Here is a 14,336-nt window from a genome sequence, read left to right as displayed (position 1 = left end):
CGACGTACGCCATAGGGAACGTAGACTCGAGGTCATATCCTCACACCCTAAGCATCGGGCTATTCGAGTTGTTGAGGGTCCACTACCATCTTCCTCAGCATCTGAAACATCTCCCACTCCTATGGAGTTAGGTTATACGTCCTCCAGACTACGCAAGTCTGGTCCTCCTATATGTTACGTATGTCGTCAGGCTGGGCACTATGCCAACAAGTGTCCTAGCCGTCAGGGAAACTCCCAGGCCTAGTAACCATTAGAGGGGGGTTACTAGAGACGTCTTCTGCACCCTCTAAGTGTAGTATCCCAGGTCAGCTCTCATTCTCTGAGAATACATGGCCTATTATGGCTTTTGTGGATTCCGGAGCTGACGGGACTTTTGTGTCCTCAGGATTTGTAAAGAGACACAATATTCCCTCTATCATGTTAGAGGCGCCTATTCCTGTCCGTGTTGTTAATGGGACTATGTTGTCTGACTCCATTATATTTATTGTTATCAGCCACGAGGAGAACGATTGTCTTCAACATCCAGAACTTTATCCACCTCCTCACATCCTTATCAGCCACGAGGAGAACGATGTCTTCAACATCCAGAACTTTATCCACCTCCTCACATCCTTATCAGCCACGAGGAGAACGATGACGTCATTAGTGAATACGTGGCGTTTTTCTCAACATACATATAGGAGCCTTCAGCCTCTTTTCCGCTATAGTATTCTCTGCACATTTGTCCTGAGGAAGAGGACGGATATGTCCTTGAAATGCGTAGACCTGTGTAAAGACCTGTGAAAATAAAGAAAAGAGTTTTACTATCTCCACCTGGACTCCTGTGGTTTGGCGCGGTATTCTAATCCTGCATTTCCCCTGCTGATTTAATCCATTATATTGAGGACAGTTCCCTTGCGCCTTTCCCTGCCTCAGGGTCACATAGAGGAGATTTCTTTTCTTGTTTTGCCTGAGGGTATAGACGACGTCCTTCTGGGTCTCCCATGGCTTCGGACTCATGCTCCTCACATTGACTGGGAGTCCGACAGCATTATTAGTTGGGGTTCGAAATGTCAGTCCCGATGTCTTCCCTTACCGCCTAAGGTCGTTGCGGTTGCATCAACTGATCTCTCTCCCATACCTACACCCTATTTGGATTTCGCTGACGTGTTCTCCAAAGAGGGTGCTGTGGTTCTTCCACCCCATAGGCCGTATGACTGTGCCATAGACCTTATCCCAGGTTCGGTTCCACCTAAGGGCAGGGTTTACCCCCTGTCGATACCTGAGTCGGAGGCCATGTCGACCTACATTAGAGAGAGTTTAGAGAAGGGGTTCATTCATAAGTCTGTCTCTCCCGCGGGAGCTGGGTTTTTCTTTGTTCGGAAGAAAGAGGGTGATTTGCGTCCCTGCATAGATTACAGGGGTCTCAACGCAATCACAATAAAGAACAAATACCCGTTACCTTTAATTTCTGAGCTTTTTGACAGACTGAGGGGAGCTCAGGTTTTTACGAAGTTGGATCTGCGGGGTGCGTATAACTTGGTACGAATTCGAGAGGGTGACGAATGGAAGACCGCTTTTAACACCCGAGACGGTCACTATGAATACCTCGTCATGCCTTTTGGGTTATGTAATGCACCCGCAGTATTTCAGGACTTCGTAAACGATGTGTTCAGGGATTTACTGTTATCCTCCGTCGTGGTGTATCTGGACGACATCCTGATTTTTTCTCCTGATCTGGAGACTCATCGTCAGGATGTCGTTCGTGTCCTTTCCCATTTAAGGGAGCACTCATTGTTTGCGAAACTCGAAAAATGTGTATTCGAGCAGTCATCCTTGCATTTTTTGGGCTACATTATCTCACAAGAGGGTCTGGCTATGGATCCTGCGAAGCTCTCTGCTGTCCTGGAATGGTCCGAACCTCATTCCTTGAATGCGGTGCAACGCTTCTTAGGATTCATAAATTATTACAGGCAGTTCATACCCCATTTCTCTACTTTGGTGGCCCCTTTGGTGGCCTTGACTAAGAAAGGTGCTAATCCAAAAGTCTGGTCTACTGAGACATCTCAGGCTTTTGAGGCAGTAAAAAGACACTTTTCAACTGCTCCCGTTCTTCAAAGACCCGATGAGAATAATCCCTTCCTCTTGGAGGTTGATGCCTCTTCAGTGGGTGCTGGTGCGGTCATGTATCAAAAGAACGGTGCAGGTAGAAAAAGGCCGTGTTTCTTCTTTGCTAAAACCTTTTCACCGGCAGAGAGAAACTATACCATTGGGGATAGGGAACTGCTTGCCCTGAGATTAGCCTTGAAGGAGTGGCATCACTTGCTGGAAGGAGCGAAACATCCTTTCCAGGTCTATACAGACCATAAGAATCTGACGTACTTACAAACCGCTCAGCGTCTGAATCCTCGCCAAGCCCGCTGGTCCTTGTTTTTCTCCCGCTTTCACTTCTCCATCAACTATCTGTCTGGGAGTAAGAATAACAAGGCAGACGCCCTATCTCGCTCTATGGTTTCTACCCAGGAAGAGATTGACGAACCTCGTCTTATCCTTCCCTCCAGGGTTTTTCATACACTCTCCCCTGTGGCGTTAGACCAAATCCCACCGGGCAAGACCTTTGTGCCGCCTGATCGACAGAATGATATACTGTCGTGGGCCCACACCTCAAAGGTGGGTGGGCATTTTGGTATTAGGCGGACACGAGAGTTACTGGAGAGGTGGTATTGGTGGCCCCACTTAGCCAGCCACGTCAAGAGATATGTCGGTTCCTGCTACTCGTGTGCTCGCAACCGTCCATTACGGCAGAAACCGGCTGGGCTCTTGCATCCTTTACCAGTGCCAGATAGACCATGGGAGGTGGTAGGCATGGACTTTGTGGGTGGTCTTCCGTGTTCACAGGGACATAGATTTGTGTGGGTCATTACGCACCATTTCTCCCGGATGGTTCATCTCGTACCGTTATCGAGAATCCCGTCTTCCAGGGTACTAGCCAAACTATTCCTCAAGCATGTCTTTAGGCTTCACGGGATGCCAGATCGTATCATTTGTGATAGAGGCCCGCAATTTGCTTCCCGTTTCTGGCGAGATCTTTGTAGCCTTCTGCAAATTGAGTTGAATCTCTCTTCGGCATACCATCCGGAGACCAATGGTTTGGTTGAGCGTACCAATCAATCCATGATTATATACCTTCGACACTTTGTTGCTGAGAACCACGATAACTGGTCCTCCCTCCTACCCTGGGCAGAATTTGCCCTTAACAATTCGCTGGCTGAGGCCACTGGGAAGACACCATTCGTACTCAATAATGGGCAGCACCCTAGGGTACCGGTACCGTTTCCCGCTGCTGCACCTTCTCCTCTTGTGGCCAACTGGGCAACTAATGCCAGAGAGGTCTGGGATCGGACTCAAGAGTCGATCCAAGCAGCTAAGGACCGTATGAAGACGGTGTCCGATCGTTTCGTCGCCCGGCTCCTGTCTTTTCTCCAGGGGATTTTGTGTGGCTCTCTGCAAAACACGTGAAACTTAGAGTGAGCTCTGTCAAATTTGCTCCTCGCTTCCTGGGTCCTTATGAGTTTCTTCGACAGGTAAATCCTGTAGTCTACCAATTGAAGTTACCCGTCCATCTTAGGATCCATGACAAATTCCATGTTTCACTGCTAAAGCCGGCTATTTTACCTCACGCTCGTGAGGTGCACTCTCCTGCCTCTGATTCCTCTCGCTCTAGCTATGAGGTACAAGCCATAGTTGGTTCTAAGATGGTTAGAGGGAGCAGGTTCTTATTGATAGATTGGGAGGGCTATGGCCCAGAACATCGCTCTTGGGAGCCTGAGGAGGCTGTCCATGCTCCCGACTTAGTTGCTGATTACCTGCGTCGCCGGGAGTGGGGCCCTTGAGGGGGAGGTACTGTTACGGTTGCTGTGGCTCTGGAGTCTATGTCCGGATTTCTTGCTACTGCACATGTGCAAGCGCTGGAGACTAAAGGCCACTTTACACGCAGAGATAAATCTTTGGCAGATCTGTGGTTGCAGTGAAATCATGGACATATTATTCCATTTGTAAACAGCCAAAAACCTGGCCCTGATTGTCCACAATTTCACTACAACCACAGATCTGCCGCAGATTTATCTCTGTGTGTGACAGGGCCTTTAGTCCTATCTTGGAGCCATTGCACATGTGCGGGTGACATCATCGCTGACACGAGGTCACATGTCTCTGACACCTTCTAAGCTCATTGGCCACTGGTCATGTGCTTGTGACACGTGGTCACATGTCTCTGACACCTTCTATGCCGAGTGGTCGCTGGTCATGTGCTTGTGACGCTTTGCTCGGTGATAGGCCAGCGTGACGTCATTGCTGTCATTCTGGCAGCGGATTGGCTCTGGTGTCCTCCATCTTGGATGAGGCACAGAGTCTATATAAGACCCTGACGCACGCCGCCCGGCTCTCAGTCCTCTTGGTTCATGCATGAGGGTAAACGCCCTGTGCACGTCCCTCTAGGCATCTCTCTGTCTATGTTAGGTGAGCGCTACCGGCAGGGTAGCGTTCTTATACCTTACAGCTTCGGCTGCAGTCCGTATCCTTACCTCTTAGTGGAGCGGACATAGGCAGGTGCCTGAGGCACATGGTCCGGCTGGGCCTTGTGATTCTACTCGTAGGTGGACGTTGCCGCTAGGGTAACGTTCCTTATACTGCGTCTGGCAGTTGTTCGTATCCTCGCACACTAGGGGAGCGAACAGAGGTAGGAGCTTTGTGCGGCTTATGCTGCTGTCCGTCTCTTTTGCACCACTAGAAGAGCGGACCTAGGCAGGTGCCATATCTAGTGGTTCGTGTCCTCGCACACTAGTGGAGCGAACGCAGGTAGGAGCTTTGTGCGGCTTACGCTGCTGTCCGTCTCCTGGCACCACTAGAGGAACGGACCTAGGTATGTGCTATTTCACACTCACTGCTTTTGTCTCTGTGATCATTAACAGAGACCATTCCACACACCCTCCAAGTAAGGGAGGAATTGCTTTATTTTCTAATTATATTCCTCTGTGAGTATAACAGAGGTATTGCACTCTGCACTTGTGCTATCATTATTTACAGTGGCACACTTATATACCCCTTATCCTCTGCCATAGTCTGCAGCAGAGTCTTTGCACGGTGGACCCTGACTGTCTGACATTCCTTTAGGTTTTATTATCAGACAGCCCCCCGTAACACAATGACTTTATATAATATATAGGCATAGATCCCTCTGTGTGTAATGACTCAATATAATATATAGGAATAGATCCCTCTGTGTGTAATGACTCAATATAATATATAGGAATAGATCCCTCTGTGAGTAATGACTCTATATAATAAATAGGAATAGATCACTGTGTGCAATGACTATATAATATATAGAAATAGATCCCTCTGTGTGTAATGACTCTATATAATATATAGGAATAGTTCACTCTGTGTGTAATGACTCTATATAATATATAGGCATAGATCCCTCTGTGTGTAATGACTCTATATAATATATAGGAATAGATAACTGTGTGCAATGACTCTATATAATATATAGAAATAGATCCCTCTGTGTGTAATGACTCTATATAATATATAGGAATAGTTCACTCTGTGTGTAATGACTCTATATAATATATAGGAATAGATCACTCTGTGTGTAATGAATCTATATAATATATATGTTTCTCTTTCTGCATTGAATTACTGAAATAGGGCCCTGTGCGCACTAGAAAATGGAATTTTCTTAAGAAAATTCCGCAGGCTCTGAAAGATTACTGCACCCGTGGTAAAAAAAAAAGGTGGCAAACCGCACCCGAAAACTGCATGCGATTTTACCACAATTTTCCACGGTTTGCCGTGGTTTTTCCACGGTTTTCTCACGATTTTTCTGCAAATGTTCCGCAGGTTGTTCCGTGCAGTTTTTGGCAAAAATCACAGGTACCTGCAGAAAACAAGTGACATGTAATTCTTTTTGCTGTAGAAAACATGCAGCAAAACCTGTTGTTGAAACAAAAAAACGCTGTGTGCGCACAGCATTTTTTTTTACCATAGGTTTTGCTGGGGAAGGACTGCAGCAAGGTTATAAACATTTCTGCAGCAAAACATGCAGCAAAACCGTAGCAAAACCACGGCAAAAACCGCAACGTGCGCACAGAATTAACTTTTGATGATATTTTAATTTACTGAGATGCACTAGTATAACTTTTCATTTCCCTTTCTATCTTTTTGCATCCAGAAGTTTGGAAGTGTTTTTCATTGACATATTTTACAGTGTTCATGATAGCCGTTGTTAGGCCTATGACATCCTTAACAATCCATTGACAGCCTGTGATCGCGCTACAGGATGCTAATTGGCTGGCACTTTCACTTTGTCAAACTCCTTACATGCATGGTCAATAAGCAACTATGGCTCTTAAAGAGTTAAACAGTGAGCTGCAATCCTGGCTGTTGCAGTGGGAGCAGTTTGTAACTGTCATATCCCACTTTGGATGGCACAGGTACAGCTTTTATGTCTGCTCCAGCTTCATGCTGTACAGGTTTAGCGTGGTGTACTAAAAAACACATTACCATTAAGAAAGTTGTGTTAATGGGTGAAATGGTTTCTGTATGAGTAGAACGGACCATGTGGAAGGCGTAATACAACGCCGAAAAAACGCGTAGTCCCTTTACCGACTACTAACCTTATCTTGCCAACTATGTGGCATAGCTAGTTTTTATACTTATGTTTTTTGATATAATAAAGGAATTTGGTTTTTAACTGGAAACAAGATTTTTTTTTACTCCATATATCCGCTGGAAATTCTTCTCCACACTTCTCCATATTGTGCGAACTACTCCCACCCTCCTCCGTACGGACTACTTCTGAACAAGGCTAGCAATCACTTTACTACTCAACACTTATAAGCTGTCAAAAACCTTTTATATTTTTCTTGGCAAAAAAATGAAATTTTCTGCCAGGAGTTGCAGGTCTGTGAACTCAGTGACAGTTCATTGAGGTTACTTGAGATCAGGTTACCTGCGATCACAGGTGGAGCGCCGTGGGAACTTCCAGCTGTGACTGAAGCTAACCAGAGTGATGTCACTGCTGATCATTGAGGCTCAGTCTCTGCCTGAAGTTACAGCATGCAGACATGTTCCGTCATCATGCGCTGCACATTCAGTAATATAGCAGATCTGGAATCGTCACGGGACTTCATGTAGATTACATCGGACCTGCAAGGGTGTTTTGGGGGTTAATAAAGTGGTGAAAGAAGGTTTTTTCTGTCTTTTATTTCAAATAAAGGATTTTTTTGGGGTTTGTGTTTATTAACTTTCACCTACAGATTAGTAATGAGGGGGTCTCATTTAAACCTCCCATTACTAATCAAAGGCTTAGTGGCAGCTGCGAGTATGGCGCCCCTGAGGCTTTCGTCGCCACAGAGGTACTGCACCTCAGCCAGAGATGTGGTATCCCATCCTGGGTAAGAAGGGGGTCATCTAACGGTTCACAGACAAAATCTGCACACACCAATTGTTAGGTCGCACACTGGGTCAGGGATTAAGGCAGGTACCCCATTAATTCTGAGAATAGCGACCAGTATATCTGGTTATGGAGCCTTAAGTCCCATTCACTGGCCCGAAGGGGGGGAGCCTGGTAGGGGGGAGTGTAGGAGGAGTCAGTGGGTCAGTAGAAAAAGTGGGCGAAGCTAGGTTTAAAAAGTGAACAGTTGAGGAGAACTGGTTGGGACCAGTTAGGGGGAGTTCAGTCAGTTTGAGACAGTCTTTCAGAGGTGACAGTTGACAGGAAGATCTAGTCAGAGAGAAGTGTAGCCAAAATGAGGTTTTAGGTGAAGATCCTGGGGTCTTGCTAGGCCCAGGTGACACCAACTGAAGGGATTCCAGAGTGCCACGGATGTGCGAGAGGCCTCCGTGGACTTGTTCCACCAAGAACACCGGGGTGGAGGGATCTGGTCGCAAGACCGGGGACGGACCCCAGGCTAAGGAAGAAAAACATTTCCTTTAGCAATCCGACGGCCCGGGAGGTTATTTCAGGCACCCGAGGCCACAACCTGCCACCCATCACCTGCAAGGGGGAGCAATAAAGAGATTGAGGTCAGTCACCCTTTGGACAGGCTCGGTGGCGGAGGTGCAGGACAGTCTAGTGAAGGTCGGCGCTAGTGAGATGGCCAGGGAAGGACACATTGAGGGGTGCACCAGTACTGACCCTCGAACTATTTGGGATTGGCAGAAACCCACGACAGTGAATCCTGGCACACCACGGGTAATTGATCAGCTGCAGTGTTGGAACTAACAGTGAGTAAAAACATCTTAACTGAAAGCCTTGTGTCGTCTGCTTTGTCCTGCACCTCATCAACATCCACCATAGACTTTACAAACAGTTGCCCCTGGGTACCTGCTCCACCTATGGGGAGCAAGAAACACCTCAGCTGCCACAACACCAGCCCCGGAGGTCCCGTCCAGCAGCCGTGGCTCTAAAGCCACCATCCACAGGTGGCGTCATGAATCTTATATAAACTTTATTACCATCTCCCCAAATACCGCCACATGAATTGACTCCGCCAGGGTCACGGAGTCGGGCCCCGCCACCGCTGACTACCCCGAACTAGTCCAGCCCGACACCGAGTCACCTAAGGCCCTGGGGCGGGCGAGTCACGATCAACCCCTTATTACTTCAATTGTCACTGCACCAGGGAAATTGGGAACAGCCGGGTAAAGTGCCGGGACTGTCACATCTAATGAATGCGATAATCCTGGGCGGCTGCAGGCTGCTATTTTGAGGCTGGGGGTGAGGCCAATAAGTATGGGAACTGCACTCTGTTTTTATAAAATTACTAGCTGTACTACCCGGCTTCGCCCAGGTTAATAACTGTTGTTAACAAAATAAAATGTATTAACAAAAATGTATTCTGCACACAAAAACCACAAAACAAATAGATAGAAATGTAATTAATAAAAGGCAAAAACTAAGCTAATAGAAGCATTTCACAACATATATTTCAATACCACAGATATTCCACACAGATTTAACTAAATTGGCCAAGTAATGTGCTCATCTGTCTCTTTCTAAGACTGTCTTTTTCCAGGTCTGGCTCTTTCCCCATCTGTCTCTTTCCCTGTCTGTCTCTTTCCCTGTATGTCTCTTTCCCCATCTGCCTGTCTCTGTCTGTCTCTTTTTTTGTCTGTCTCTATCTCTCTGTTTCTTTCCCCATCTGTCTCTTTCTAGGTCTGTCTCTTGTCCAGGTCTGTCTCTTTCCCCGTCTGTCTCCCCGTCTTTATTTCTGTGTCTTTTCTGGTCTGTCTCTTTCCCTGTCTGCCTGTCTCTGTCTGTCTCTTTCCTTGTCTGTCTCTATTTCTCTGTCTCTTTCCCTGTCTGTCTCTATCAAGGTCTGTGTCTTTCCCCATCTATCTTTGTCTGTCTCTCTGGCTGTCTTTTTCTTCCCTGTCTGCCTGTCTCTGTCCCTGTCTGCATGTCTGTCTCTTTCCCATCTGTCTCTTTCCCTATCTGTCTCTTTCCAGGTCTGTCTCTTTCCAGGTCTGTCTCTGTCTGTCTCTGTCCAGGTCTGTCTCTTTCCAGGTCTGTCTCTGTCTGTCTCTTTCCCCGTCTGTCTCTGTCTGTCTCTTTCACCATCTGTCTCTGTCTGTCTCTTTCACCGTTTGTCTGTCTGTTTCTTTCCCTGTCTGTCTCTATCTCTCTGTCTCTTTCCCTGTCTGTCTCTCTATCTGTCTCTCTGTCTGTCTCTCTGTCTTTCTCTCTCTATCCATCTCCCCACCGACATCTTATTACCTCACATATAAGCTTCTTATACTATGAATGTCTTTTGTTCCTATAGCAACCAATCACAGCTCCTACTAATAACCTGTAGTTCCAGGCTCCATTTACTTTAATGGAGGCATGTTTTTTGGAGAGTAACTGTAAAGCGCGGGGTTAAATTTTCCTGTCAAAACATAGTCTACGATGTTCCCTGGGCCACATGAGGTGTCTGTGCAAAATTTCGTGATTGTAAATGTGACGGTGCGGATACACTTTTCGCTTCACTTTTTCCCCATTATGTAGATCGGGGCAAAATTGATTGGTAAATTGGAAAGCGAGGTGTTAAAATTTCGCCTCACAACATAGCCTATGATGCTCTCGGGGTCCAGACGTGTGAGTGTGCAAAATTTTGTGGCTGCAGCTGAGACGGTGCAGATGCCAATCCCGGACATACACACATACACTGTATATATTGTGTCTCGGGGCTCAATACATTCAGGATATATATATATATATATATATATATATATATATATATATATATATATATATATATATACACCGTATATATATTATGATAATATTATATATTATATATACTGTAAATATATACTATTTAAAGCACTGCTTAAAATCTAAAGATGTTTATATTTGTGGAGGGAAAGCTTCTAACTGAAGCATTTTTATACAGATTTTATAGAATGAATAACAGCATAACTTAAATGTAGCAGAGCTTACCTTTATGTGTGACGCGCTGAAATATGTATGCATTTTCCCCAGTAGTAAAGAACTTGAAATATGAACAGTTAGAATCTAGAGAAAAAGAAAAAATACTCAAGTGATTATTATGTACGAATATATAAAACAAGTATAGAGATAATGTAAGAAATAAAAATTGAGATATTTTTATATGGATGTCTTAAAGAGTATAGCTGTATCCAATTGATATTAAAATGTGCATGTGTATGAGAGGTGACTTGCTGGTTGAACAATCATTAGTTTATTCTTGCTTATGGCCTGCAATAAACTTTAAAGAGGACCTTTCAATAATATTTTCAAGTTGAACTGGATACATGTATTAATATTGGCTGCAGAGAAGAATAAAACATTTACTTTTAATATTTTATTTCACTTCTCCTTTGCAGAGATATAAGCAATCAAAGTATTTGGCGCCTAATGAGATAACTTTGTTTTAAGCACAAGTCTATGTTATCAGACAGCTTTCAGTGGGGGCGTGATCTTCTCCTTGTATGATGCTGACCAATCAAAAGCAGGCAGCAACACTCAAAGTAAAGCCCACTTCACACGCACATGAAAAAAACGAACCTTTTTTCACAGATGTATTAAAGGGGTGGTTTGCTCCCCGTGTGCCGTGTTTGTGGCACATGCGTGTTCTCTGTGTGTTATACGTAATAACACACAGAGAATGGAAAGTCCCGCATTACCTGATTCTTCTGGAGCTGTCTGTGGTGCTTAACGACAGTGTCCGGGACAGGCCACGCCCCGCTGACGCTGCTTCCGGCCCCCAGTGAAGAAGATGTGTTGTTCAAATTCACTGGGTGTCGGATGCAGGTGACAGCCGTGGCAGAGACTGCAGGGCTGGTGGGGTGAGTATGTGTTTTTCTTATTTTTACAATGACACGTGTGGCCTACATGGCCTACAGACTTGTCTCCCATTTGTACATCTGGCACATAATTGCAATTACAAAGAGAACTGCCAGCTGTGGAGCTTGATGATTTACCCAAGTGCATTCAGTGTCAGGATATTCCTCATACAGCCATTAATAATTTCATTGATGGCTACCCAGGTCCGTAAGTGAGTGCATTTATGTGTGTGGTACTCATACTCATTAGTAAATTAATTTGAGATTTTTTTTAAAAAAAAATGTGTTTACATTTTTCAAAACTTGCATATTAACAACATGTATATCTATCCTGTGACTTCCAGAAGTTCATGACTTGGTATTGTAAACCTGTAGTTGGATGTCTGCTTGTCTTGTATTATGGAAGAGCTGACACCAATCCTTTGTATAGAAGATAAATATGGCACTCCAATCTGTATGGTTGTGCTCGGATAGGATTAGAAGAGAAATACAGCACTCCAATCTGGATGGTTGTGCTCGGATAGGATTAGAAGACAAATACAGCACTCCAATCTGGATGGTTGTGCTCGGATAGGATTAGAAGACAAATACAGCACTCCAATCTGGATGGTTGTGCTCGGATAGGATTAGAAGACAAATACAGCACTCCAATCTGGATGGTTGTGCTTGGATAGGATTAGAAGACAAATACAACACTCCAATCTGGATGGTTGTGCTCGGATAGGATTAGAAGAGAAATACAGCACTCCAATCTGGATGGTTGTGCTCGGATAGGATTAGAAGAGAAATACGGCACTCCAATTTAGATGGTTGTGCTCGAATAGAATTAGAAGACAAATATGGCACTCTAATCTGGATAGTGGTGCTCGGATAGGATTAGAAAACAAATACAGCACTCCAATCTAGATGGTGGTGCTCAGATAGAATTAGAAAGCAAATACGGCACTCCAATCTGGATTGTGGTGCTCGGATAGGATTTGAAGACAAATACGGCACTCCAATCTCGATAGTGGTGCTCGGATAGGATTTGAAGACAAATACGGCACTCCAATCTCGATAGTGGTGCTCGGATAGGATTAGAAGACAAATACGGCACTCCAATCTGGATTGTGGTGCTCGGATAGGAATAGAAGACAAATACGGTACTCCAATCTGGATGGCGGTGCTCAGATAGAATTAGAAGACAAATAAAGGACTCCAATCTAGATGGCAGTGCTTGAATAGAATCCTTTGTGGTTTATATTGAGACATCTATCTTATGAGACCGCTGAACAGACTATGACAACACCTGGGGGCTGGTCCATCAAAGCTTTTAGTCGAGAAACGAGCAATAAATGCTTCAAAAAGTTTAAAAATTTTAGAGCAATGAGGAGTTACCCAAAACATTTATCACTTTCGCAATTTTTGGCCAGTTTGACTCAGCTTTGCTGAAATGGGTGGAGCTGAGGCAGTTAGGTGAAAAAGACATATGGTTATGCCCGTCCATCAAATTCATGAAAAATGCTTTTTACGCCAGGGTATGGTCAATCTTTTACATCAGTATTTGTAAGTCAAAACCAGGAGTGGAACAACCAGAGGAAAAGTATCATAGAAACACAGGCACCACTTCTGGATTTTTAACCCACTCCTAGTTTAACCTACAAATAGTGTTGTAAAATGCTGACCTAATACTCAATGTGTGAACGTGGCCTAAGAGAAAATTGCTGCCGTCTGAATGAGTCCTTAGGCTGGTCCCACATGAGCCATTTGGGAAGATTCGAAACACAAGAATTATGAAGAATATTGAAAAAATATATCAAGAATATCACTTCTATAAAAATAAAATCTTGTAATGTCGATCTTACAATGATGTAGAATTGTTAAATAGTCTGAGTGCCATGAACTGTGGGACAACTTGTCAGACGCTGTCCACCATGAATTTCACACGCTCTGATCTTGTAATCACTGACATTAAAGCAGACATTTTTCCCAGCTTCCATTTGTCATCGGGGTTATAGTGGTGCCAATAGGATTAGCAGCTGAAGCAGATTGAAGTGGCCTGAACAATATATGACATATATCCTCTGTATTTCCAAATTATGGTATCCGGATACTGGATTATCTGTTGGGCTAAGTTCACACTGCATTTTTGACACTGCATATTTGTGCTGACTAAAGAATACAGCATAACAAAGTGAATGGGATTTATAGAAATCTCATACCCCCTGAGTTGTTTTTTATGCATTGTAAATTAGCCTGCAGTGCATTCTGAAATCCTTACCAAACTAGAATAAGATGGGTAAAATCCTCAGTTCAAAAGTGTCTCTTTCATTTTAATGCCTTTCCCAGTGAAAACGTACTAAAAACACATGTGGTTTGCACACAGTTTTAGCAATAAAGTTTAAAGGGGACCAACCACCAGGATTTTCCTATATAAACTAAAGCCAATGCTATACTGGCGCTATCATGCTGATTCTATACATACCTTTAGTTGTGAGATAGGATGTATACTTTCTGAAATACAAACAAGTAAAGTTTGTGAGATACACTGTTATTTGATTGATAGCAGCTACAGAATATCTAATAGGTGGGTAGGGTTTTGCTAGTTATTCCCACCCCTATCTGCTGCCTGTCCTTCCTCCCTCATTGCTCTCCCTCTAATAACGATTACAGGGGAGGAAGGATAGGCAGCAGATAGGGGTGGAAATAACTAGCAAAACCCGACCCACCTATTAGATATTCTGTAGCTGCTACCAATCAAATAACAGTGTATCTCACAATCTTTACTTGCCTGTAATTTGGAAAGTATACATCCGATCTCACAACTAAAGGTATGCATAGAATCAGCATGATAGCACCAGAATAGCACTTTAATTTATATGGGAAACTCATGGTGGTTGGTCCTCTTTAATCTAAGCTAAGTAACAGGAAGTAACATTACCTAAAAAAATAAAAATAAAATGTCATAATTCAATAATGCAGCAAAAAAAATCAGACACAAATATGTAAAAAAAACCACTCAA

At 44.2% G+C, this 14,336-nt stretch overlaps 1 protein-coding gene across 1 annotated transcript in view; it reads right to left on the bottom strand.

Moving 5' to 3' along the window:
- CACNG6 (calcium voltage-gated channel auxiliary subunit gamma 6) overlaps positions 1 to 14,336 on the bottom strand; it is a 276,802-nt gene that overhangs the window by 42,956 nt on the left and 219,510 nt on the right. The window contains exon 2 of the mRNA XM_075328941.1: positions 10,469 to 10,543. Within this exon, the coding sequence (XP_075185056.1) occupies positions 10,469 to 10,543 (75 nt within the window). The remainder of the gene's footprint in view (positions 1 to 10,468; positions 10,544 to 14,336) is intronic.

This window comes from Anomaloglossus baeobatrachus, chromosome 11 (genome assembly GCF_048569485.1).
Source record: "Anomaloglossus baeobatrachus isolate aAnoBae1 chromosome 11, aAnoBae1.hap1, whole genome shotgun sequence".
Taxonomy (NCBI): Eukaryota; Metazoa; Chordata; class Amphibia; order Anura; family Aromobatidae; genus Anomaloglossus; species Anomaloglossus baeobatrachus.
Note: the sequence above shows the minus strand (reverse complement) of the source record. Positions and strands in the feature narration are given on the sequence as shown.